The sequence below is a fragment of the Rhea pennata genome, chromosome 15 (genome assembly GCF_028389875.1).
Source record: "Rhea pennata isolate bPtePen1 chromosome 15, bPtePen1.pri, whole genome shotgun sequence".
Taxonomy (NCBI): Eukaryota; Metazoa; Chordata; class Aves; order Rheiformes; family Rheidae; genus Rhea; species Rhea pennata.
In genome coordinates this window covers 3,511,887-3,537,586 of record NC_084677.1, presented here as the reverse complement: position 1 = coordinate 3,537,586, position 25,700 = coordinate 3,511,887, and the positions used below count along the sequence as shown (strand labels likewise).

The window sequence follows — 25,700 nt, the reverse complement described above, 5'->3', positions numbered from 1 at the left end:
ACAGGTCAAAATACTTCTTACAGTTTGCAAATTCTCCTATCGCATTTGCCATTACAAGAGATCACTGAAACCAGTGGCTTAATAGGCTCTAAAGTGGAGCTATATACACTTGAGAATATTGCAGATGCTCGCAGTCGCATTAGAGGATTAAACAAAACAGGAGAGACAGAGAAAAATAAATCCTCCATGGGTGTGTAACTAACTGCAAGGCTTACCAAGGAGATTACGATTGAACAGTCCATGTTTTCCCCACTGTAGGTTTTCTCCTGCTTTGGTGCTTCTAATCCCGGCTGCTCTGGGCAGAGCAGGGAAGCGCCAGGCCGCCGCCTTGCCTGCGGATCACCTTTCCAGGATTCATTCCCTGTTTGTGGAACTGTTGTTCCTGGGCCAGGTAGCCCATCTGCATGGCTCTGCACCGTAGCGCTGTGTTCGGTAAACACAGATGAATCCCATGCGCGTGAAGGAGCCATAGTCGAGCCCTAAGATGACCCGATTTAGGTGCCCCCAGGACTTTTCAGCATGAGGAAGGGCCCTAACAAGTGTGTTTGCTCCCCAAGACAAAAACTCCTCCACAGGAGGCTTGCAGACTGCAGCCAAGACAACGCTGCCTGGCTGCTCGTAAGATAAATCTGTCTGCTGGTACGTGCTGATGAATTACCATACGCACCAGGAGGCAGAGCACAGCCTCCAAAACCTCTCAAACACCTCCAAATCGCAAAGCGGAGCCAAGCTATGCGCACGCTTGCACGTGTTTTTTTTAACAGAGGCTGGAATTGCCTCAAGCTGCCACTTAGAGCAGGGATCGTTACATCAAGATATCACAGCTGCATTTTCAGAGCACAGGTTACCATGGTGACCATTAAAAGGATAATAAGATTATTGCCGTTTGTTATTCTAACAAGTTGTTTGTTGACATGTGCTTTGGGGCATACACTTCAGACCACAGAAAACCTCCTGCCCGATAGAAATCTGCTGCCTTCGCAGCTCCTTAGTTTTGAGGCCGTGGAAACCCGCTTCTTTTGGCACTGGATTATCAGGGGCTGTGACTTTAGTTCCAACAAAGCCACATTCAGCTTTCTTGCATAGGGCAGCAGGGATTCGGCAGGCCGAAGGCACAAAGCAAGCTGGTGAGGACCAAGAAACGAGAGAGAAAGCAGCTGGGCGCAAAGCATGACCTGGAAAAGGGCAGCAAATGAGTGCATACCTGCTCTGATGCTGAAAGCAAGCCTAGGGAGGTTGGGGCTGCTGTGCTTTTTATTCCTGACGTGGTCGTTGCCGGCTTTTGTTGGAGGGCTGGTGGTCCTGGAGATGAGAGCTGCCGGGTTTAACCTTCCATCAAAGAGCTGAAAGGCTGGATCTTAACAGCGTGCTTTTCTCCTGTGCTCCTACGTTCTGGAGTCAGCCTGTGATCATAGGAAGTCTGAATAAACAGAACTTGTCTTCCTGAAATCCTAATCCTACAGTATTCCTACAAATCCTTGGGTTTGTAATGATGATCCCCACTCATATTTCCTTTGGGAAATGCAAGGGGGAAGGTAATACTTTGAAGCTGAGAGCATGCTCTGAGCTTCTCAAGCCTTTCGCCCTGGTTTAGAAACATCTGCAGCCCGGGCAGAAAAGCACCCTTGTGCCTTGCACTGCTGTGGAAATGAAAGGTCTCACACTGCCTCACCCAAGAATTTGAGTTGTCGATCTTGGAGAAAAGTGGATGGGAGAACCACCGCTCTCACCAGTGTCACTGATGGAGCAATAAGGAGGAGCATGTCCAGGAGCACTGCTGTGACCAGACCCTCCTCCTCCTTCATCCCATTTTTGGGGCTCTTCCCACTGCTGGAAAGCCTATTCATTAAGCAGAACGGATACGATCACTCTAAATATTCACTGACTGCAGCCCTTAGGTTTTAATTTGTGGTCCTAACCTCATTCCCTTAATTTTCTGCTTCCGAAAGAGAGAGGAAATAGGATTCAGACTACATCCTAACCAGCCCCAAGTGTGACTACTCAGAGAAAACTGAGTAACTGGGAGAAAACACCCCGCTTGGCTTTTTCCTCCCCCCCCCCCTTTTTTTTTTTGGTAACTTTATGCCTTAAAAAGCAGAGGAAGGGGAAATACCGTAGACCTGAATAGCTGCTTTAAGAGACTAAGGGAACAGAATTTGTGAAAATCATTCCCTACTGCATGGTTTGTCCCTTAATTAGCTTTATTATAAACATGCACACAAATGCATTGAAACATGATTTGAAACCATTTTATCAAAGCTTCCCGCACAGCTCCAACCTTGATTCCAGCCTGTTCAACCATGCATTCAAATTTTCCCTACATTTAATTGCTTTGTTCAAATTTTGCAGCTTGGAGTTTGCCTCCAGGGTGAGTCTAAGACTAATTCCAGTCAAGCAGCTGTCTGTCCTTCCCTTCAAGTCCGGCGGGGTATGCGTTTCCATCTCATTTTATTGTTCCTAACGCAAACTGAGCTGTAACTCATTCTAGGCGCAACGTATAAACGAGGAGCTGAACCGCGCTTCTCCTTAATAGAAAGTGATTGGAAGAGGAGGGTTAAGCCGTACCGTACGAGTGCAATAAGGCAACTTCGCAGTGCAAGGGAACGCTACTTTTTTTATGGCAAACCCCAGCCGCTCCCTGTGTCTCCTAAGTGACTCAGCAATAATCTGCTCTACAAACTCCAGCAGGTCCCATGCCCACAGCCAGCATGGAGCAGGTGGAAAGCCCTTGCTGGGTGTTTTCCTCGGTGGGAAATACCGGGAGAGAGGCAGGGAAAAGGGAGGCCGGTAAGCGCTGCTCCTGCCGGAGCGGGATGCACCGGAAGGCCGTGGCAGAGCTCCGGTGCGAGACTCCTCCGGGAACGGCAGCAGAGATGCGGCGAAGCCGGAGAGCTTCTTCCCCCGCAAAGTCCCTGAGGCCATTTGCAGATTACACACCGAGGAATTGCTTCCAAATTCCCGCAGGAATGCGGGGCCGAGAGGTGACAGAAGGCCCCCCAAATACCGGGGTGCGAGGTGGGGCGCGGGCCGTGCCGGGCAGCCCCGCAGCGAGGCAAGACCAAAGCCGCGGGGGCTTTTTCTTCCCACCCGGTGCGGGACCGACCCGGACCCGCGTCCCCGCGGTGGGCCATCTCCTGCGCCGGAGCCAGGGTCCGGCGCCCAGCTGCTGGATCCCGCGGCGCCGCAGGGCAGCTCGTGGGTGTTCGTGGAGCCTGGCGCGGCCGCGGAGGGAGCGGGGTCCCAGCAGCCGGCGCCGGAGGGCGGGCAGCGCGGGCCGGAGGGGCACCCAGGAGCCGCCGGGGCTCCCTGCGGCGCGAGCGGCCCCTTTCCCCGCCGCGCCGCTCCTCTTCGCTCGGCCCATTAGCCGACGCATTAAATTTTAACATTTTTGTGGCTCCCTGCGGGGCGATCCTGGGTGAGTGCGCGTCTGGGTGGGTGCCAGGGCGCCGGCGCCGCACCCGGAGGTCCGGCAGGGGGGATCGTGGGGGCCCGGCTGCAGGGGCGGCCCCCCTGCACCCGCTGCACGGGGGCGTCCCTGCCGCCTGCGGGGAGCAGGGGCCTCTCCGCGCGCCGGGGGCCGCAGAGCCTCCCCAGGCCCGGCTGGGCTGCGGGGCGAAGGGTGGCGGAGGGGTCACCGCCCCGCGGGGCCTGCCGCTCTGCGAGACCTGCTCGCACCGGGCACGCTGAGCGCAGCACGCGGGCGTGCGCCACGCGCCGCTGGGCACACGCGGGTTCACGGAGCACGGCTGTGCACGCTGAGCGCAGCACGCGGGCGTGCACCACGTGCCGCTGGGCACACACGGGTACACGGAGCACGGCCGTGCACGCTGAGCGCAGCACACGGGCGTGCGCCGTGCACAGCTGAGCACATGCGTGTACACGGAGCAACGCTGTGCACGCTGAGCGCAGCACACGGGCGTGCGCCGTGCACAGCTGAGCACATGTGTGTACACGGAGCAACGCTGGGCACGCTGAGCGCAGCACGCGGGTGTGCACCGCGCACCGCTGGGCACACGCGAGTACACGGAGCACGGCCGTGCACGCTGAGCACAGCACGCAGGCATGCCCTGAGTACGGCCATGCACACGGGTGTACATGGAGCACGGCCGTGCACGCTGAGCGCAGCACGCAGGCATGCCCTGAGTACGGCCATGCACACGTGTGTACACAGAGCACGGCCGTGCACGCTGAGCGCAGCGCGCAGGCATGCCCTGAGTACGGCCATGCACACGGGTGTACATGGAGCACGGCCGTGCACGCTGAGCGCAGCGCGCGGGCATGTGCTGAGCATGGCCGTGCACAGACACGCACCGACCGCAGGATTTGGCCACGGCGGCTGGGGCCCGAGGCGGGCGGTCGAACCCCTTGGCAGAGCTGCCAGGCACAGGCACCACGCACGCCCGCTCGCGGGGCTCCCTCGCCCAGCACCCTCGCAGGGCCCTGGAGGAGCTGCTGCACCCGGGGGCAGCGCACCCGCCACGGAGGGCAGCGTGTCCGGGAGGAGAGGAGCCGGGGGGCTGCGCAGCGCGGCGCGGCCGGGCTGGCTGGCGGGGCACGGCGCCGCGCAGCCCTCCCGCCGGCACGCTCGCCCACCCGGGCCCCGGCGCGGCGCCCGCCCGCCCTGCCCCGAGCCCGCAGCCGAGCCGGCGCCGTGCCCGGGCCACTCCGCTGGCGCCTCGGGCTCCGCGCTCGCCTCCGCGGGGAGCCGCGGGGCCGCCCGGGGCGAGCCGCGGCGAGCGTGCCGGGTCTCAGCTCGGCGGTGCTGCGCAGCGCCGAAGCATCGACGCCCGGGACGAGGCCGGAGGTGCCCGGCTGGCTGCGGCAGCCGAGGAGTTAACTTCCCAGCCTCTCCGCGGGAATCGGCAGCTATTAATACTCGCACGCTGGTTTATCTGCCAGAGCGAGCCGGCTGCTCCGTCAGCGAGACGAGCCCCGCGGAGCTGCCGCTCGCCGGGGCCCCAACTTTTCCCGGGGAGCGCGGCGGCGGGCGCCTGCCGGCCCTCCTGCTGCGAGCCCGGGCGCCTCGCGCGGTGCAAACTCTGCCCCCCGGGCCGGAGGCGCCGGCCGGGCCGCGGGCGGGCGCGGGATGGGCGCCAGCCCCGCGCGGCGCAGCGGGGCGGCCGGTTGCTCCGGCGCCGGCCGCTGAAGCGCTCGCGGGGCTCAGCGGAGCCGCCGGGGGCCTCGGCCTGCCCTGGCGGCCCCCTCGGCTCAGGCGATGCCGCTGCTCGGCGAGGAGGCGCCCGGCGTCGCCGGCTCGCAGAGCCCGCGGGCACGGCCGGCTCCTGGCAGGCAGCGCCGGGCACGAGCGCGGCGTGGCTGCCGCACCGCGGCCCTGGGCGGCAGCCCCTGAGCGTCCCCGCTCCGTCTTTGCTGGCCGCCGGTGGCACTGGCGAGGGCAGGGAAGATGCCAACAGCTCTGCGGCGCTGCCCGGCCTGGAGACCCCGCCGCCCGGGAGCCGTGGCCGCCGCCGGCGAGCGATGGATTCCTTCTGCTTCGTCTGCTTCCAGAAAGAGGAGCTGCAGCCCCTGCACCCGAGCGGGTGAGTCCTGCGCCCCGCCGGGTGCCCGGCTGCCGCCGCCGCGGGGGCTCCCGCGCCCGGCCGGGGAGGCGAGCCGGAGGCCGCGCAGCCCGGGGGGCCGGGCCGGGGGGGATCCCGCCGCCGCCGCCGCCCGGGGGGCTCGCCAGGCCGGCCGGGCGGCCCGCGCGAGCGGCTGGGTGCCGGCGGCCGGGCCGCAGAGGGGCCTTGGCAGCCTGGAAGGGTTGCTCTGGGGTCCTCGATTTTCCGACCCTCGTGTGAAGCTCTAGAGTTCGGCGGTGCCGGATGCCGCTGACTTCGGGGTGGAGCCGGGCGGAGCTGCCCGGCCCACCGCAGGAAAGGGGGCGACTGCTCCCCGAGGCGCTGGGCCCCCCCCCCGGGGAGCCCGCCGGCCTTCCCGGCCCCGGCCGCGCTCCGCGGGGGACAGCCCGGCGCCGCTCACCCGCGGCATCCCCGGGGGCTGCCGGGGGAGGCGCCGGCCCGATCCCGCTCGCCGAGCGCCCTCCCCGGCCCGCCTGCCCGGCTCCAAAGCCCATCCGCAGGCGCCCGGCCCCGGCGGGACTCCCTCCCTCCCTCCTGGCCGCTTTCCTGGCCCCGGCAGCGCCTCTCTCCTGCCCGGCAGCCGAGGTGAACGCGCCTGTTGCCTGATTTAGCGAGCCAGCCGGCGCGGGTGCGACGTGCCAACGCCGGCATATGCCGTGCCCAGCTGCTCCCGCGCGGCACCGGGCCGCTGCCGGCAGCCACGGGGCACCGCGTCCCGGCAAAGCCTCCGCTCCCGCCCGCATCGCGCCGGGCCTTCCCGGGCCGTCTCCCGGGCAGACCACGGCAGCCCCGCGCTTCCCAGGCACCGCTATTTTAAAGCAAGGCGCGTAAGAAAAGTGATTTCCTGAAAAAAAACCCCAACCAGCCTCGGCTCAGGGGCACAGAAAACCCTCCGGCTGCCCTGAAATGAAATTGCACAGAGACGAGCGGAGCCTGCGCCGCGGGCTCGGCGGAGCGCCGTGCCGGGCGGCGGGGGAGCCGGGCGCCGCGCAGCCCGCGGGCAGCCGCCCGGCCGGCCCCCCACCCGCGGGTGCCCCCTCGCGAGTTCCCGCGCCAGCCGGGGCGGCCCCAGCTCGCCGCGTCCCCCCGCTCCGTTTGCCCCAGACCTGCTTTGCGGCCAAGCCCCCGCCGCAGCGCCGCTCCGCGCTCTCGCCCCCGTCGCTTGCAGCGCTGATTGCAGCACTAATTACAAGCTTCTCCGGTCCCTCCCCGAACGCATCGTTCCCCGACGCGGCCGCGCGGTCGGGGCCGAGTGCGGGCGCGGGGCGCCGCGGCCGCGGGGGCTGCTGGCGGGGAGGTGGCAGGCTGCGCCTGTGGCGCCTGCTCCGGCCGCCTGCGCCAGGCCACAGGCGACACGAGTTTGGCGTTCTCGGCCAGGGCAGGAGCGCGCCCGGGCGCACCGCCGCGGCGCGGTGGCCTGAGGCCCTGCCTGGCAGCCGGGGCTATTCGGCAGCTGCGCGGGCCCCGCGCCAGGGCCCTGCTGGGGCTCACTGCCCGGGCAGGGGCCGGGGGCCCTGTGCGGCTGCGGCGGCGGCCCCCAGCCGGGCCCCCCGGGCCCTGCGCAGGCCTGTGCTGGAGGGAGCGTGTCTGTCTCCTCTCCCTCGCTAGATGGTGCCAGGAGAGCGGGCTGCGAGCGGCGCGCTGCGAGAGCAGCAGCACGGCCGCCCAAGGCAGCAGCTTGGTGTCTGCTGCTTCCCCGGGGGGAGAGTGAGACACTGCCGTGACCCTGCTCTGCCCCCAAATCCCAACTCCTCCTCGTGAAAATATCTGCTGTTTCTTTTCAGATCAAACGCATTCCAAATAAACTCGTTCTTTTTCTTTTCTGTTTCTTTCCAAAGCAGTAAATAGTCATCACTAGGCTCCAGAGTCAACACTACTTCCAAGCTGCCTGCAGTGGGCTCGGGCTGCCTGGCAGACTCAGGCAGCTGGTGCCGCACGTCCCGACCCACGAGCCTGCGCCGGGGAGGCCGGGGCTGCACCGCCGGCACGGCCGCCCGCGGAGCAGGGGCTTGGGCACGGCCGCTGCGGCACGCGCCTGGCGGAGGGGGCTCTGCTCGGAGCGTCCCCGCGGCTGACGGGAGCGGAGGACCGCGGCGGGCGGCACGGCACAGGCCGGATCCGATCTGTGACCTCGGTAGCAGGAGCCATCAATACTCCCGGCGCAGCTGCTGCCGGCGGCCGAGGGTGCAGCGTGGCTCGGCCAAGGGGGGCCAGCGGCCCGGCTAAGCGAGTGGCCGCCGAGGGGCTCGGCAAGGCCCGTGCCCCTCTCCCTTCGGCCGCCGGAGCGCGGCGGCAGCTGCCAGGGAGGTCGCCCCCGGCCGCGGGCAGCGCCAGCCCCTCCACGTCCCTATTTTCCCCGGGAACCCCCCGGCACTCCTGCCCGCGGCTGCTCCGGCCGAGCGCGGCTGCCCGCGGCGGAGAGGGGCCCGGGCTTCGGAGGCGCCGAGCAGCCGCGGCGCGCGGGCCGGCGCCCAGCGCCCACCCCGAAGCCCCGCTCGGGGGCCGCTCGGCGGCGGCAGCGGTTCTCGCAGGGCACCGGGGAGCTCCCGCCGCGTCTCCCGCGCGCTTCGCAGAGGGATTGCGGCTGCTCTCCTTTTTGCAACGCGTTTCTCGTCCGGCCGTTGCCATTTGGGGGCAGGAAGCGCCTTTCCCAAAAGCTTGCAGAACGCTCCGGGGCCGCCGGGAGCCTGGGCTGGGCTGGGCTGGGCTGGGCTGGGCTGGCGGGAGGTGATGAACGTGTTTCATCGGGCTCCTTTCATCTCCCTGATCTTAATTAGTGTTTTTGGAGCGCTTTGAAGGGCCGCGCTCTCGAGGGGGGGGGCCCTCCCTCGGGGGGGCCCCCGGCCGCCCGTGCCCTACCGCAGACCGCCCAGCATCGCCCGCGGGCTGCCCGCGTGCTGCGTTTCCCGCTGCGCGGCGCGGGCGAAACCTGCTGCAGCTTTTTTTCCCCCCCTCGCGGCGTATTCGGGGCGCCGAGCGCCCCGCGCCGCCGCCGCAGTCCCCCCTCCCCGTCCCCGCGGCGGTTCCCCAGGGGCCGCTTCTCGGGCCTGACCTAGAAACAGCCCGTGGCTATAAATAGGCCGAGGCGCAGCGAAGAGCAGCGGCGCGGTGCTTCGAGCCGTGCCGAGGCCGAGGCCGGCGCGCCGCCGCGCCGCGCTGGCGGCCGGGAGCGGGGGGCCGCGGCCGACGGAGCGGGAGCGCCGGGCACGCGCTCTCGCCTCGCTTGCGCGGTGGGTGTCCCCGGGGCCGGGCTGCTCGCCAGGGCAAGGCGCGGGACACGCTGGCGTGGGCGTAGCAGCCTCCGGCCACCGCGTCCCGGCTCCGGCCGCTCTCGGCACCCACCTGACCGGCTCCGCCGCGGAGCAGCACGGCACTCGGCATGCCCAGGGCTCGCCCGGGGCGGCCTCGGCGCCCCGCTGCGCTCGGGGGGGGACGGTGTTTCTGCCCTCCTTTTGCACGCCGCGAGGATCTCTCTCTCCGGGCGGGCACCCCCACCGTGGCTGGGCTCTGCTGCATTAGTGCCACGAGATGCGGTAACCGCGCGAGGGCTCAGCTGCGGCGTCCGGAGGGTCAGAGCAGCGTTTGGCAGCAAATTCAACGCGAGTGGCGGGACACGAGTCAGCCTCCCGGGCAGCGGCGCCGGCTCCTGCGGCGAGCGGCCCGGCCTCGCAGCGCTGCGCCGGCGCGTGGCTGAGCGCCCCGGTTAGCACGAGGTGCTGCAGCGTAGCCGCGTGGAGGCGGCGTCCCGTTTGCCCGAGCGCCTGCAGTTTGGTATCTTGCAATAGGTCTCCGTCGTTCTCGAAGCGCTTCCCAAGCCTTGCCGGCATTGAGGGGCTTTGGCAGCAGCAGGTATCGCTGCTGGCTTAGTGTCCTGCTTAAACTGCCTCCGGCCCCGGCCGGGGAAGGGGCATCGTGAGACCGACGGGACTGTGAGGGCAGAGGGAGCGGCGCGCCGGAGTGCGTTCGTCCCTCTGCTCCCTCTTACGGAGAGCACCCAAAGCCACAAGGCGAGTCCTGGTCATTAATTAGACCATCTCCGCTGGGATCCGGCACCGCGCTGGTGAATGCCCCAGCTCCGCTGAAGCGCACAGACTCACCCCACGTGGAGATTCGCCCTGGCCTGTGCTCCGAACAGTTCACCGGGTCTCCCGAAACCGGACGGCAGCAAGGAGCCGTGAAAGGGAGACCAAACCTGCTGAGGGATGCCGCGGGCGGAGGACGCCGTACGGACCCGCCGCCTCTCCTCCGATTCCTTGTACATAGCTAGAGGCAGAACTGACACCGTCTCCTGGGGCTGGAGGTGCCCAAGGGCTCCCGTATTAAGGCTCTGGCATCAGTTGCTTAATGCGTTGCCAAACTTTAACAAGGCTGAAATTAAATCCATGCTGAATGCCTGTCTCCGCTGACTTCCTCTGGCGCGTTTCAGTTTATGTGGCTCCACGGGGAATACACGGCGCTTTGCACCCGTGTGGAAGCGGCGTTTTGGAGGGGCGGAACGGCGCGGGGGACGCGCTACCTGCAATGCTTTTGCTGCAAAATTTTGCTTGTGTTTGTCCAACTCTTTTCACACGTTCAGCGGGGAATTGTCCGAATTCGGCAGTGAGAGTCTCTGCAAATCCCGTCTGCGGGCATGAGCACGGGGCCCACGTGCTGCGCGGGCGCGGCGGATCGCCCGTCCTCCTCTTTGCAGTGTTTCCACCGCAAAGCATCTGCTCGTCCAGGCAAAAGTATCAGCCTACCACCGCCATCAGGTGCGCCGCAAAACCCAGGAAGGCAGGAGTCACCTGCGCGGAAAAAGGGAGAAGAAAGATGAAGTCCTGAAAACCTCGGGGAGAGCAAAAGATGGGGAACGTGGAGGAAAGCGGGCGGTGACCACGTGTTGGGGATGTGTCGGAGGCACATTTCTGACGGCACTGAACTACAGTGGCTCCCTGAATCTTCGTCGTGTGCTGTGAGAGTCCGTTCTGGTGCCTGCAGTGACTGCCAGGATGGGAAGCGAGGACCCAGCTCGCCAACTGAACACCCAACAAGCGCACTTCTGAGCTCTCGGGTCATCCAGGCAGTGCTAGAGCCTCCTCCGGAATGAAAATATCGTTGCTTGAATCTGCCCCCCCAGGTCGGACTCGAGCCACAGGCTGGGAACCACCTGCCGAGCAGGGATGGCGCCCGGAGGGCCAGCTGCAGCCCCGTGAGACGACGGCAACGGCCACCTCTTCCAGAGAGGTGCTCCGGCGAGGCTTGCTGCGGTGGACCATGCTGCCTCGCTGGGACGGCTCGAGTGGGAGAGAGGGGGGGTTTCTGGGGAGCTCGTACTCGCGATCGAGGAAGGGCTGCTCAGGCTCGCCGAGGCCGGGGCAGCTCTGGCTGCGGCAACCCGGCGGTGGCGGAGTTTCAGCATCCCGGGAGGAGGGAGCGGGACAAAAAGCGGGATCACAAGCCTGGACTGGGGGAGAGGAAACGCTGGCTGCTTCGGGGCCCTGCTGGGCAGCGCGGGGAGCGGAGCGCCGGGGCCGGCGCGTCGCCCAGGGCACTCCCCGAGCTCGGGACGGGCTGTGCCGGGAGCCGGCGGCCGCGCTGCGGGAGGCTCCCGGCTCGGCTGCGGAGGGGCGGCGGCGGCGGGCGGCGCTAGGGCCCGGCGGCGCGGCGGGCGGCGCTGCCGCGCGGGGCGGGGGCTGGGGGCGCCGCGCCGCCCCTCCCCTCCCCTCCCCTCCCGGCGGCGGGGCCGGGGCCGCGGCGGGCGGCGGCGGCGCGGCAGCGGCCAGCCCGGCCCGGCCGCCGGCGAGGGGCAGGCGGCGGCGCGGCCGCGAAGCACGGGGCGCGGCGCGGCCCCCTCCCCCGGTAAGGCGGCGCGGCGCGGCGCGGCGGGCGGGCGGGCGGGAGGTGGCGGCGCCGCCGCCGGTGCCGCCGCCGGTGCCGCCGCCGGTGCCGCCGGTGCCCTTGGCGCTCGGCGCCCTTTGTGTGCCCGCCGCGCCCCGGCACATGGCTCGGCGCTGCCGGCCGTCGGGGCCCCGCGGCGAGCCGCGAGAGCGGGCGGCCCGAAGAACAAAACGCCCCCGACGGGGGGAGGGCGGGTGTCACACGGGGCCCCGGTGCCGCCGGCGGCCCGGGTGCGAGGCGGCCTTGCGGCGGCCGCGGGGCTGCCCCGGGCTCGGCCCGGCGCTGGGGCCGCGGTGCCCGGGGCGGCGGCGGCGCTGGAGGGGGCGGGCGCGGCGGCGCCGGGGGCTTTTGTTCGCGGCGCGGCGCGGCGCGGCCCGGGGGGGCTGGGGTCGGGCCCCGCTCCGGCCCCGCTCCGGCCCCGGCAGGGCCGCGAAGGAGGCGACGCCGGCGGCTTGCGGAGGTGGGCTGGAGCCGGTGCCTCGGGAGCGCGGCTAAAGACAGGGAGAAATAAAATAATAAAAAAAATAAAATAGAGAAAAGCGGGCAGGAGGCCGCCGGGAGCGGCGGCGGCGGCCTGCCCCGGCCCGGAGCCCGCTGCCCGCTGCCGGGGGCGCCCGTCTGCCCCGGCCGCGGGGCGGTGCGGGCGGAGGTGCCGGCGCCGGCCACGGCTCGGCGGCGGCGGCTGGGGCGAGTGGGGCACCGAGCCGGCAGCCGCCCGCGCTCCGGCCCGTTGCCTGCCCGGGGCCCGGCAAGCCGCGCTCGGGCCGTGCGCTGGGTGCCCGCTGCCCTGCGCCGCGGAGCCCGGGCGAGGCGGCTCCCCTCGGCGCGACGGCTTAGCGAAACCCTTCCCGGGGGCAGCGGCAGCAGAGAGGGGATGTTTCCGGAGGGGAAGGGGGTCCCTCGTGCCGCTCGGCGGGAGCCGGCGCGGTGCGACGACGGGAGCGGCGAGGCGGGATGCGCGGGTCCCGCAGCCTGGCGGGAGCTCCGGGGCTCCGCCGGCCCTCGGCAGCGCGCAGGGAGAAGGTCTGGGAGCTGCGGCGGGGCGATAGCCAGGCAGCGGCCGAGAGCCCCGCTACACTGAAAGCAGGAGCCGAGGAGCGCAGCCGAGGAGCGTGCCAGCCCGCGTGGGCTCCCGCTCCTGGGAAGGGCCGGGGAGCGGCGTCCCCGCACGGCTGCGGCACTGCGGAGGAAGGAGCTGTGCCGTTGCGGAAAGGAGCCGCTGGCGCACCGACGTCGGTCGGCCCCGCGAGCCAGGCGACGTGCCCCGGGCCGGGAGAAGAGCCGAGGAGCCCGGGCGCCCGCATTGGAGAAGGGGCCGGGCGGGTGCCTCTCGCGGCGTTTGTCTTTGCAGATCCCAAAGGCGAGCGGCTGCCGGCGCTGCTGGAAGAGTTTTAGGAGGGAGATGATGACAGGCTGATGAAAACCAATCAAACAATGAAGTAATCATAAATCCCCGGTGCCAGCGGCAAGGCTCGGAGAACGCGGGAGGAGCTGGAGGATGAAGTAGCGGAGGTACTAACAAAGCTATGCCACTGATCGTGAAAAATCCTGGGAAGGCAAAGCGCTGAAAGGCAGCCAGCGCCCCATCATCTGGTTTTGTTCTTTTTATTTTTTATTTTTTTAAAAAAGAAAGGTGCCTTGCTAAACCCCGAGCTTGGAAACGAGGGCACGGAAAATGGGAACAAAAGCTCCAGGCAAGCCGCGTTCCCGGCACTGAGAAGGTTGTAACGGGAGAGGAGAGGGGCGGCTTTCCCGGGAGAAAGGATGCGGCTGCCTCTCGCGAGCCCTGCGCGAGAGCTGTCGGGGGCAGAGAGCAGGGACGACTGTTCGTTTGCTCTGCCCCAAATTTCCTGGAGAGGCTGTTGAGGAGACCCGAGCCGCTGCGCTGGGACGCTGCAGAAGCTTTTCGCGGCTGATGAGAGACGGATTTCTGGCCACCGGGGAGCTGCAGCTGGGCGTAACGGGGCCGGACTCTGCCCGCAGCTGCGATGCCTCCTGGAGGAGGGAGCCGGCTCCCCGCTGGGAGCGCGCACGCTTTGCGCGTCGCTCGGCGCCGGGGCAGCCCGGCCCGATCTCCCGTTTGACACCGGGCCGCCTGCAGGGACCCAGGCGAGAAGCTGGTTCGAGAAACTCTGGATAACGGGAAATTCAATGCGAGCGTGCAAACGTCTGCGGAGCGGCGCCAGCGGCGTCCCCGCTCCGCGGCTGGGCGCCTGGGCTGGGAGGATATTTCCCGGGAAATATCGCCGGCTCCAGGGAAAGCGCCGCCGCGCAGCTCGGCTCCGCGGCCGCGGGGTCGCCGCCGCCGCCCTCCCCTCGCCAGCGGAGGGAGAAGCGGCTGCCGCGGCGCCGGCCGGGAGGTGCCGTCCGCGCGCGCCGCCCGCGGGGACGAGGCGGCCTCGTTCGCCAAGGTGCCTTTGCGAAGCCGCCGCCGCGGCTCCCTCCGCGCCGGGGAAGCGGCGCTAACGCGGCCGCCGCGGCTCGCCGGGGCGCCGCGATCCCGGGGGCGCGTCGGAGCCGCGAGGACGCGCGAGGCGTCGTCGGAGCGGCGAACAGCTAGCACCGTCGCTCGCGGTCGCGCAGGCAGGGCCGGCAAACGCGTGCGCCGCGGCGGCCCTTTCCCTTGCGATCTGCCCCGCGCCCTCGGTCGCCGCGGGGTGCCGAGCGCCACCGCCTTCGCCCAGCCCGCGCTCGGCCCCCTGAGGCCGGGCCGCTGCCCGGGGCCACGGCGGTCGGGCCGCATGGACGCGTTGAGCGCGGAGCGATGCGAAATGGTTTCTAGGTCTTGCCGCCTGCCCGTGCCGGAGCCGGGGAGCTCAGCGCTCGCGCTGAAATGACTTTGACAGCTCAGCTCGTAGTTAGGAAGCAACGTAGAGCGGAAGGGTTTCGGAGCCTGTTGGTGCGGGGGGCCCACGGGAACCGGGCGCCTCGCGGGCCGCGCTCGTGCCCTTGGCTGCGGACCCGCTGCCTGAGGGCACGTGGCCGGGTTGGCTGCCTGGTCTTCCGTTAGCTTCATCCCCTGCCCAGATGGGCTCTGGAAGTGCTTCCCCTTCTTCCCTGGGGCGGGCGGCGAGGCGGAGCTGAGCGGCGGCCAGTTGGTGACCTCCAAGCCCGTGAGCTTGGAGGATGACTCGGAGGGCAAGCGATGGCCGAGGCTCCCAGCACAAGCCCTCTCTTGGGTTCAGGATACGATCCATGGAGAGCCTGCAGCTGTCTACCTGGAGCAGCTCCTCCACCAAAGCCAGGAGGTCCCGGTGGTGGTGGTGGTGTCTCCTCCAGAGCTGTGGCAGCTATTGGGGGCGGAGGCTACCTGTTCTCCACCACCAGGCATCAGGCTGGGCTCTCCTTTGGCACAGCGAGATGCTGCAGCGAGTTTTTGGAGGCGGCAGCATCAATCCTGCACCAGGGTTGCCCCGGGGCAGGGCTTCTCGCGGCGGGAGCAGGGCGCCGCGGGGGCAGAACCGAGACGCCCGGTTCTGTTCCTGGTTGCGCCTCGTCGCGCAGCCTCCGCAGCCGCTTCCTTTCTTTGTGCCTCAGTTTCCTCCGGCCGGGAAACGAGGACGTGGCGACCTCCCCTCCTTTCCAAAGGCCGCCTGCGGCCGTGCTCCCGAAGCGCTGGGGCCTGCGGCGTGCCGGGGAACGGCGGAGGAGCTCAGTTATTCGCTGGGAACTGATTTCATTCACGCCGCAATTAATGAACACCCAGAGGATTTGGGTGCAGGGAAAAAAAAAACCTAAAAGCTCCGCAAAATCCAAGTGCTGCGGCCGGGCCGGCTGCAAGGGGATGGCAGTGTGTGCGCCGCGCTGGCCCCGTTGCCCGGGATTTTTAATTTCTCTCCCTCTGGAACGAGAAACCTGTCTCTGCACAGACTCCGACAACAGCTCTGGCCCGCGGGTTGCTTCCTTGCTCCCCCCCCCCTTCCCTTTCCTGCTTGCCCCGGCGCAGCCTGGAGCCGGAGCCAGGCCGGATCTGCCTTTAGCCGTTCTCCGGCCGGCCCGGCCGAGACGCGGAGAGCTCCGGCTCCTTATTTGCCTTTCTGTTTTCCTGCCTTTGCTGCCTGCCCGGTCGCGGGGAAGGGGACGCGGGTGCCCCCCGAGCCAGCCCGGACGGCCCCTCGCCGGGCGTCTGCGCGCGCTGTCTTGTTGCAGAGATCTGTGCGTCGGGCTCAGCCCCAAATCCTTTCACTCCATTTAATAACTGGGACATTTTTCTGACCTCTAGTTCCCTGCCTGTGGCTGGAAGGGTTTTTTTTTTTTCCCCTTCCTTTCCCTCTTTAATTTCCAAGCAGCCGCTTCACCAGCACGCGCCTCTGCCGGCCGCCCGGGGCAGCTCTCCTCCCGCGGCCTCTGCTCCTCTCAATTTGCCGTTAATGAGTTGCCAATTACTTATTGGCAGCGCTGATGTACGCGGGGCTGCTCGCGCCCGGAGGGAAAGCGCGCGGTGCCATGCGGCGCCGCTTGCCGGGCCGGGAAACCATCCTGCTTTGCCGTCCCTGTCCCCGCGCCTTCCTGCCGGCCGCGTCCGTGGGGCTCCTCGCCGGGCGCAGCAATCCCGGGAGAGGAGAGGCAGCTGCCGACGGGAGACGGAGCGGCTGGCTATAAATACGCGGCACGGAGCGAGGAAGAAGTGGGTGGATTATCCTCCTTCCTCAATGAGATAAACGCTGCTTAAGCTTAAACAGAGAACAATTTTCAGCTGAATAGTAGGGGAAGAAACTTGGGGCGGCGGTGGCGGTGGCGGTGCGAGCTGCCGGCAGGCAGCGACGGGCCGCCCTCGCCGCGGGGCACGCAGGGCCGTGGCACCGTCGCCGCCAGCTCGCAGCGCCCGCGGTGCCGGGGGCCGCGCTGGCGCGGCGCGGCGGGCGCAGAAGGGCCACCTCCTTCCCGCTGCGCTTCCCTCCGAGCTGAGGCTTTTTGCTGATTTATTCGCCCCGAAGCTGGGCCGAAGGCGTCCCCAGCTCGCGGCGCGTGCTCCCCTTCTCGGGCAGAACAGGCTCCCCGTGCCCCGCGGCGTTCGTGGTCGTTGAGAGCCGGGTGGAAATCTTTTCTTTTCTTTCCCTTCCCGGGAATGGCATTGGCTCTGTGGTCATATAATCCCAGCACTATTTCAGGTCGGGACGGCAGCGGAGCGGGATGTGTTACCCTGATCCTGCAGTAACGAGCGCCATGGCAAGCGGTTTGGCAGGACCCTCCTTCCCGAGGACCGTGTCCCGCTGGGATTCGGCGTTTTCCCCGGTTTGCTGCGTAAAAGACGGCAGAGGAGACAGCCAGGCCCCGGCGCGGTGGCATCCACCCTGGAAGCGTGCAGCGAGGAGCGCCCAGGTCCTCTGCTAGGAACCCCCCAATTTCTGTCCCCCGCGGCGCGGCCGTGGTGCCGTGTGCCCGGGGCGCTCCCGCGCTCTGCCCCGGGCCGCCAACCCCGCGAGCGGCTCCGCGCCGGCAGCACGGCCCGTTCCCGCTCCCCGTTCCCGTTACCCTTCCTCCAAAGAAACGGAGGAGGCTGGGGATGCCCAAAATAGAAACGCAAAGCCCACCCAGTGTGCGCGTGCCCGCTGATCTCCACGCTCTCCGTTCGCGCCGGGAGCGTCTGCCGCGAGGCGGGAGTCCCCGTCGCGGCGTATCGCTGCGGCGGGCCGGCTGCCGCGGGGCACGGCCGAGCCCCGGCCGCAGAGCTGGAGGTCGCCGTCTCCGTGTGCCCTCCCCGGCCTCCCGCCAGGGCCGGCCCGCGCTCGGGAACCTCTGCCCTCGCCTCCTGAGCTCCCCTTCCAAGTTCTTTTTATGGCTCCTGAGCTGGGCAGAGAAAGGTCAGCACATCTTGGAGAGATTTCTGATCTGGAATGAGAACAAATGTTTGTAAAGGCTCCTTGGAGAAGAAACCTGGAGCAAAAAAAAAAAAAAAATAATAATGGGGATAAAGCCCTTATCTTTTGCAATGGTTTCAAAATGGAATTAAACCTGGGTGGCTGAACGGGACCTGGGAAATGGTGAAGCTGGCTGGAGCTGAGGGCCCGTCCCGGAGCTGGTGGTGGTACCCGGGCCCCTGGCAGCACCCTGTGGGTGCCCCGGGCCAGGGCCGTGGGAGCCGAGGGTTGCTGCCTGGCAGGCTGCCTGGGCGCCCAGCGGGCCTCACCCTGGCACACCACGAGGCTCTGCTGGAGCCTCCTCGGGGTTTCTGAGGAATTTTATCTAATCCAAGTATCTCCTGCAGTGTGTTTCCATCTCAGTGCCTTGGCAAACTTGAGCAGGAGGCTGCGGTGGGGGGATCTCCTTCCACTCCGCTCTGCTCCTGGCTGCCTTGGGACGCTGCGTTTGCTTCAGCCGGGCGCTGAGGCCAGAAAAGCCGTCGGGGAATAAAGCACTGCCACGGGGCGCCCGGGGCGCCCGGCCCCGCGGCCAGGAGCGAGCGCGCGCAGGCGCAGCGGCCCGTGCCGAGACACACGCCTCCGGGAGGCTGTTGCAAAAGCAGGTCCTACCCCATTAGCAAAAAGAAAAGGCAAAAATAGAGGGCTAGAGGCACGGGAGACGTCGCGTCCACGTGTGGCAAAGGACGCTCATTTCTGATGGGACCGTTTCTCCATTCTGGTCACGTGTGTGCGAAATCGGAAAGGAGCTTTCTGCAAAACAGCCTAGAAAAACCCAACAAGCAGTAGGGAGCTGAAGCCAGGTTTAGCAGAGGGAAAAAGCAAATACTCCTTGACTTAGAGAAATCTTTTAAAGAGTAGGCAGCCCTTCCATTTCCTCTCTCCTCTATCCCATAGGCATTAAAAAATTTTTTTTGCTGACTTGAATAATTGTATTTCAACACAGGTTAATTAACAGACATTGACAAGCATGATTGTAAATTCAAGTGTAGACATAATTCTTCTTGCAGGATCCTGGGAGCTGTTTTTAGTCATGCATCCATTTAGCTTCTGTGCTAATCCACCTCCACCTCCAATAACAAGACGCTAAAATGGTGCTTCTCTTTAGGAAGGCCAATAAAACACTATGGAGATGAGCTGCTTTGAAGATCTTATGAGTCAAGCTGATACATTTTTGGAACATCATGATGTTGAAGTTCCTTTTCTATTTTCCACCCAACTTCCCAAGAAAAAAAAAATTATAAAATCGAGATCTACTCTGGGATGAGAGACAGCATGCAAAATGTTAGTAGTTTAAAGAAATGAGGGACACTTGGAGCTGAGGCTTAATTTAGGTGGAGAACGTGTGAGAGGGTCTCCCTGGTCTCCTGCTTCAGGGCACAAGCTGCTAAAACACTTGAGTGAGGAGGACTTCACTCTTGGGACAGAGCATCGCCCTGCTAGGTGCCTCATGGGTGTTCAGCATCTTTCCTTGAAGTCTCTGGCACTGTTTTCTCCTGGAGACAGATGGGCAGTTAGCTTTATGCCAAAGCAGTGGTTCCTGTGGCGGTTCCTAGTTGGGATTTATCACCGAGTCCAGAAACAGAAAAGCCCTTTTAGCTCTCCGACCCTGCCTGCCAGCACTGGCTTCTGCGCTGCGTCTCCCCGTGCCGTTGCAATGTCCCGAGCACTCGGGGCTCCACCTCTTTCCCTGCAGTTTTTTCTGCGTGCTGAGGTTTAGCTCAAGTGTTCCTTATCTCATTGCTGTAGCTCCTATCTACTGGGTGTCCTCCAGCCTCTCTCTTTGCTGGTGCTCCGGGCTTGGCTGCGGGCATCGGCCACGGTCCCTCTGCCTCGGCGTCCCTCACGGAAAGGGCAGAGCTGCGCCGCAGCGGCTCTCAGCCCGCGGAGCCTCCCGCAACCAGCTGCCTCTTCCGCAGCCCTCTCCGAGGCTTGCCGTAGGTTCAGCGGCCGCGGCCCCGCTGCGGGGGAGTCCTCGAGACGCGCGCTGCGGAACGAGCCCCTCGCCTCCCGCTCGGCCGAACGCGGCTGCCGGGCACGCCGGAGCCGGGCTCTCGTCCTTTGCTCTCCCTGCTTGTGCTTTGACTGCAGAGCGCTCAGCTCGGGTCCCGGCACCGTTCCTATCTGAGGGGCGCTGTTTGTATCCAGGGCAAGTGGAATTAATTTTGAGTGTGTTCTTATTTTTTTTGGGGGGGGGGTAGGACACCCCATTAAAAGTCTAAATATATAACGGCTCCTGCTCTGCTGTTATCCCATGATTTTTGTCAATCTGATAGAAAATAAAAAGCAGTCATCTTCATCAAGGAAGAGATATTCTTTGCAAACATTCCTGGAGCACCGAGCACTCGTGTTCCCACCAACCTTTCAGGACTTGCTTCTTCAGGGCGCCTTGAGTAAGTGCTCCTGCCGGTGCCGAGTGCGGTGTGAGCTGGCACCGGACAGTTTTGCTCTGCTTTGTGCAGATGCCTGGACGGTGGGACGGCTCAGAGGAGGAGCAGGCTCCGGCTACACGCTCTTTTGGGATGATGGAAAGCAGTGCGGCTGCCTAAGCAAAGTCCGAGGGGATCCTGGCGTGGTTTTGTTGCAGCTCTGGCACGGTGGCTGAGTCAAAGCTCAGACGTGTCTGTACTGTGGTCCCTGCGCTTCTGCTCAAAGACTAAGGAGGGAGAAACCTGCAGAAGCTGTAGCAGATGCACGGGAGCCCGGAGCTCCTCTCCTCATCGTGTTTCACGTGCTGAAAGCAGACCGGAGATGGGTTTGAGCGGGTCTTGTGCTAGCCTCCCCCCAGCACTGGTGCAGTTCTGGGACAGCAGTGTGAGTGTGTGCATGTGCACTAATCTCCTTTAAAGGAAATACAGTTCTGCATCATAACCTGCTCCACTGCAAATCGGCGCCGGGCCGGAGCTCCGTGGAGGCTCGGTGGGGCTGCTGCTCACTGCGTCGTATCGGGGTGGCAGGAAGGGCTCGCAGGGGGCTTGCGGGCCAGCGACCTGGCGGGCTGGTTTGGTATCTCGCTGGGCTTTTCCCATGCATGCAGACCCGTCTCCTAGGCAGGACAGGGGGGGAGAGGAGCTTGCCGTGTTCCTGGGGTGCTGTGGGCTCCGGGGCATCTCTGCCGAAGGCCCTGCGCTCTCCAGGGAGCAGATGCGCTTGCAGGGCAGAGGCTTGCAACTGTGTTGGAGGCAGCTCAGTGCAGCCCGGCTCCATCCTGCTCCTTGCTTCCTCTGAATGAAAACTTACCGGCACAGCAGGGTATTTTGCTATTTAAGACTCCGCACGCTGGCTGCTTTTCATCTTGCGCTTGCCGCTGTGCAAAGGCTCCCGGGGCTCCAGCAGCTCTGCCTTTGTGTGCCGCGATCTCCTGGCTGCCGGAGCCTGTCTCAGGCCCGGCACATCTGCACTCACCCACCTGCCCTTTTGGGAAGTGTGTGCAAGCGGGAGCTGAGGCTCAGCCCTGAGAACCAGATCTGCTTTGGCTTCCAAGGGCAAAAAAAAAAGCAAAAAGAAAAAAAAGAAAAAAAAATCAAAAAGGGAGAAGCGCTGGTAGTATGTCACGAACGAGGAACATCAGCGGGTTTTGTCTGCATGCTGCTGATCTGCAGATGCCCTCTGCATGAGCGAGACCAACCCTTTAGCAGCGGAAAGCCGAAAGAGCCGGTGCTGATAGATGGTCAAAGTTATATAATGGAGTGATTAACTGCAGAGCTGTAGCTTCCCCCTCGGCGGAGCGGTGGGCAGCTGCGGCGCTGCCCCCCATCACCCCAGCACCCTGAACATGCCCCGTGCTCTCCATCCCCACGCGGGTTGCAGAGCAAACGCTGGGAGGGTAATTCCCTCCGCCAGCGTGCGCAGTGTGCACGGCGCCGGGAGCTCCCCGGCACCTACGAGCCTCTGCTCCCATCCCGGGCGGTTGCTGGAACGCAGCAGGACTGAGGAAATCGTGTGTGCGTGTGCGTGCGTGCGCCTCTGCCCTCCTGGCTATAATCACTGTGAGCGGCGGCGCGGCTCTGCCGTGCCCTAAGCCCTCGCGTCCTGCTTTGCCCGATGAACCCCCCCAGCCTCAGAGGGCCACGTGCCCACAGGGCCGCGGTCAGCCACGAGGCCCGGCCCATCGGTGCCCGGCACGGTCGCGGTCTCTGGAAATGCTGGAACTGCCTCTCCAAGCTGCTGGACAGCCTGGAGGGGCTGGCAAACAGCAGGGAAGCAGCAGCGAGGTATCAAGAGAGGTGCTGGCACTAAGCAGACACCGGGGTGTCTGCTCCATGCCACCCCAGGAGCCTGGCACCTACTTCCGTGGCTTTACGGTACCCAGCCCGAGACCTGCCGAGGCCGCCTGGCCCGGCACGTGCTATGGGCGCTCCGGGGATGAGTTGGCCTCGTTCTCCCCGCAGAGGTCATGACACGTCTCTGCTTTGCAGCACAACCATGAGTGCGGGTTCGATTGAGCAGGAGCCGTCGCGCAAGCTGGCCTGCTGCGGGGTGCCCCTCATCACCGAAGACATGCAGTCGCTGGCCATCCGCACCCTCTCGGGCACCGACATCAACAAGCACTACGACCTCATCCGCGAGCTCGGCAAGGGCACCTACGGCAAGGTGGACCTGGTGTCCCACAAAAGCACAGGTGAGTCGCGGGGACGGGGCCCTGGCGCAGGGAGGAGGCCGCCTGCCGGCGCCATCTCCGGTCGGTGCAGCAGGTGCAGTCGCGGGGCTTTGCACGCTCTTGCTGGAAGCAGAGGGGTTGCACCCAGCTCTGTGGGTTTACTGCTTCCCAGTTTGGCAGAGTGACTGAGCACTGGAATGAGTTGCCCAGACAGGTTGTGGAGTCTCCATCCTTGGGAATAATCAAAAGTTGCCTTAACAGGGTCCTGGGCAACATGCTCTAGGTGCCTCGTGCTGTAGCCAAGGCATGGACTAGATGACACAGAGATTTCAACCCTGTGTGATTCTGTGAGCTGCATGTCAGCTCCTGTCCCGGCGGATGCCCAGGGCAGATGCCTTTGCCTTTCAGTGGTGCCCTGGGCAGAGTCTGGGCACTGACATCCATGCCGGCCTTCTCCCCACCACAGGCACTAAGATGGCCCTGAAATTTGTGAACAAGAGCAAGACAAAGCTGAAGAACTTCCTACGTGAGTTCAGCATCACCAACACGCTCTCCTCCAGCCCCTTCATCATCAAGGTCTTTGACGTGGTCTTCGAGACAGAGGACTGCTACGTCTTTGCTCAGGAGTACGCCCCTGGTGGGGACCTCTTCGACATCATCCCGCCACAGGTGGGAGCCTCCAGCTTGAGGCATTTCAGGGTCCCTGGGTGGGCATGAGGGCTCAGTGTCCCCAGGGTGCAGAGCTCTGCATGTGCCAAGCCTGGGCGTGAGGTAATGGCGCTGAGTCCCCTCGCCAAGCCTGCCTCGGCGCCGCTGGGAGCCTTTGCAGGAGGTGACACATCACTGCACGGTCAGCCCTGACTGGAGCTCCAGCATCCAGAGGTGGGCCCACAACCCATAACCACATCTCCTGGTGGTTTAGATCTGCTGCAGGGTGTGATGCGGTGTTTCTCTCTGGCCAGAGCAGCAGCAAGGAAAGAAGAGGCAGGCTGGAAAATTGAATGAAGGGAAAAGGAGAAGTCGTACAGAGCGAGGAGGAGAGACATAGAGAGAACATCCCAACGCAAATCAGACCTAATTGAATTGGAAGTGTAATGAAATCTTAGTGCAAAAGGAATAAAAGGAAATACGATGATGCAGTGTCAGCTGGCAGCGTGGCGTGGGGGAGAGATGGGCTCAGAGCACGTGGGGGGAGCCTGTGGGGTGCCGGCGGCACAGGGGTGCAGGTACTGCCAGCCCCACGGTGTGCTGCCTGCCCCTTACGGCTCTGACCCTGCCAGGGGGACACAGTCCCCACTTGTGGCCCGTCCCTACCTGGGGGAAGCTGTTGCTTATGGAGCAGAGGAGAGAAATGGGGATTAAAAACAGCCCAGAAGCAGCTCCCACAGCTCTTCCTGCCCAGAGCAAAGGGCCAATGGCCTCGATAGCCACCGCTGGGCGCCCGGGAGCTGGGGGATCGTGGTGGCAGGGTGCCTGCTAACGCTCTCCGTGTCCCACCGCCGCAGGTGGGGCTCCCTGAGGACATGGTGAAACGGTGCGTGCAGCAGCTGGGCCTGGCCCTGGACTACATGCACACCAAGAACCTGGTGCACCGCGACATCAAGCCGGAGAACGTGCTGCTCTTCGACCGCGACTGCCGCCGCGTCAAACTGGCCGACTTCGGCATGACCCGCAAGGTGGGCTGCCGGGTCAAGCGCATCAGCGGCACCATCCCCTACACGGCGCCCGAGGTGTGCCAGGCTGGCCGGGCCGAGGGCTTCACCGTGGACACCAGCATCGACGTGTGGGCTTTCGGGGTGCTCATCTTCTGCGTCCTCACCGGCAACTTCCCCTGGGAGGCAGCCTCGGCCTCGGACACCTTCTTCGAGGAGTTTGTGCGGTGGCAGAAGGGGCGCTTGGCGGGTCTGCCCTCGCAGTGGCGCCGCTTCACGGACAACGCCCTGCGCATGTTCCAGCGCCTGCTCGCCCTGGACCCCGAGAAGCGCTGCCCCATCAAAGAGGTCTTCTACTTCATCAAGTACGACCTGATGTCCGAGGTGCGCCGTCGGCCCTCCTACCGCTCCCGCAAGCACGCCGGAGACAAGCTCGCCAGCGGCCCCCACCGCCACGAGACGCCCAGCTCCTGCACCCCCACGCCGCTCAAGAGGACCATCCTGACCGAAGGGAGCGGCCCCCGGCTCGCCGGCTCCGAGCCGGGCGCCTCCTCCCCGGGGACGACGAGCAGGACAGACGGACGTCAGGACAAAGGCAAAGGGCAGATGGTCCTGGCCACAGCAATAGAGATCTGTGTCTGACGGCGACGGGGGCTGCCTCGCGGCGCGGCGCGCCTCCGCTCCGGGCAGCCCGCGGGTACCATGTCAGCCTGTCCCTGCGCCCTGCCCTGCAGGGAGAGGGCTAGCCCGGGGTTTTAGTTTTGGTTGCGGTAGGAAAAGGGACTGGGATTCGTGTCTCCCAAAGCAAAAAAGAAGAAAACAAAACAAAACAAAAAAAAAAACAAAAGAAAAAAAGGAAAAAAAAAGAAGAAAAAAAACCCCAAACTGGTTGCGCTCGACAGCACTGAGGATGCTGATCTCTCCAGGCACCGTGGCGGAGGCCAGGCCTCGGGCAGCGAAGGCGGCGCTGCGAGCCCGGCCGCGGGCCACGGGGCGCCCGCCGCGGAGGACGCTCGCGGCCCCTGCGCCCCGCCGGGCCGGGGAGGCCGCGCGGCGCCGGCGAGGAGGGCTGCGCCGAGCTCCTCGCCTCCCCGGGGTGGGGTGGCGAGCGGACGGCTCCCCAGGCGGTAGTAGTGACGCTAAGAGGAAGGGCAGGCGGGCGCTGGCTGCGAGGGGCCGCGTGGGTCGCGCTCGCCGCCGGGGCCCGGCACCCCCAGGCCCGGAGCGCCGGCCTGCACGCCGGGAGCGAAGGAAGGCTGATGACCCCAGTCCGTGGAGGAGGCCTTTGGAGAGGCTTGAGCGCGCCGGGGTCTCCCCGCTCCCGCCGGCCCCTGCCCCGGGAGGGCCGGGCGAGGCGGGCACCGAGCCTCGCCGCCGGGCCGGCTCCCCGCGCGGGACGCTCCGCCCGCCCGGCGGCCCAGCGCTGCCAGCCATCGATGTAGCAAGCGTCAATATTGTGTGTGTCTTTGTGCGTCGGCCAGCTGCACCCAGCTGGCACCTCAGTGTCCACCGTGCCCCCACCCCCCGGGAGAGCCGGGCCCCGGCCCCGCATCACGGATGGCGGCGGCCAGAGGGAGCAGTCGCCTCCGTGCCGAGGCCCGGGGGCTCCTGGCTGCTGTAGGAGCTTGGAGGGCCTTCGCTGGCAGCGGGGCTTGGGGTGGCCGGCCCCACGGCGAGGGCTGCGGGCAGTGTGGAGCTGCTGGCACGGCGGTGGCGGTGCCCCAGGCCCGCGTGCGCGCCCGTCCGCAGAGGACGGGGTCGCTGCTGCAGCGCCCCGGGCGGATTTGCAGACTTTGGGGTACACGGTGACTAGAGAACGTGGCGGTAGCCACATCTCCAGGGCTGGCCTGGAAGCTCCTGCACAACCGAGGGGGCAAGGGAGGGGGCTTCAGGCGGCCTCCCGAAGGCCCCCCGCATCTCCCCAAGCCGTCCTTGTCTGCCCCCCCCCCCGCTGTTACCCCCCCCCCAGCTCCCCGTGGCCTCCGCAGCGCAGCGCGCAGAGGCCTGGCAGAGGCGTCCCCGCTGCCCAGGGCGGCGAGGCGGCAGCGCCGCTGAGTGCCCCCGCGCCGGGCCGCGTCCCCGGGCCGGCCGAGGCAGGGGCTGCGGGGGCAGGAGCCGCTGGGGGCCCCGC

General features: G+C 65.7%; 1 protein-coding gene across 3 annotated transcripts; it reads left to right on the top strand.

Moving 5' to 3' along the window:
• Positions 1-5,275: 5,275 nt before the first annotated feature.
• Positions 5,276-24,571, top strand: SBK1 (SH3 domain binding kinase 1). 3 transcript variants are annotated; one of them, XM_062588545.1, is made up of 4 exons: positions 5,276-5,540; positions 21,736-21,938; positions 22,384-22,586; positions 23,423-24,571. In XM_062588545.1, exons 1-4 carry the CDS (start codon positions 5,479-5,481, stop codon positions 24,209-24,211), a joined length of 1,257 nt encoding a protein of 418 aa, XP_062444529.1. In that variant the 5' UTR covers positions 5,276-5,478; the 3' UTR covers positions 24,212-24,571. The 3 variants fall into 3 exon arrangements, with proteins under 3 accessions (XP_062444529.1, XP_062444531.1, XP_062444530.1); XM_062588547.1 differs by lacking the exon at positions 5,276-5,540 and adding an exon at positions 11,346-11,417; XM_062588546.1 differs by lacking the exon at positions 5,276-5,540 and adding an exon at positions 12,167-12,968.
• The last annotated feature ends 1,129 nt before the right edge of the window (positions 24,572-25,700 follow it).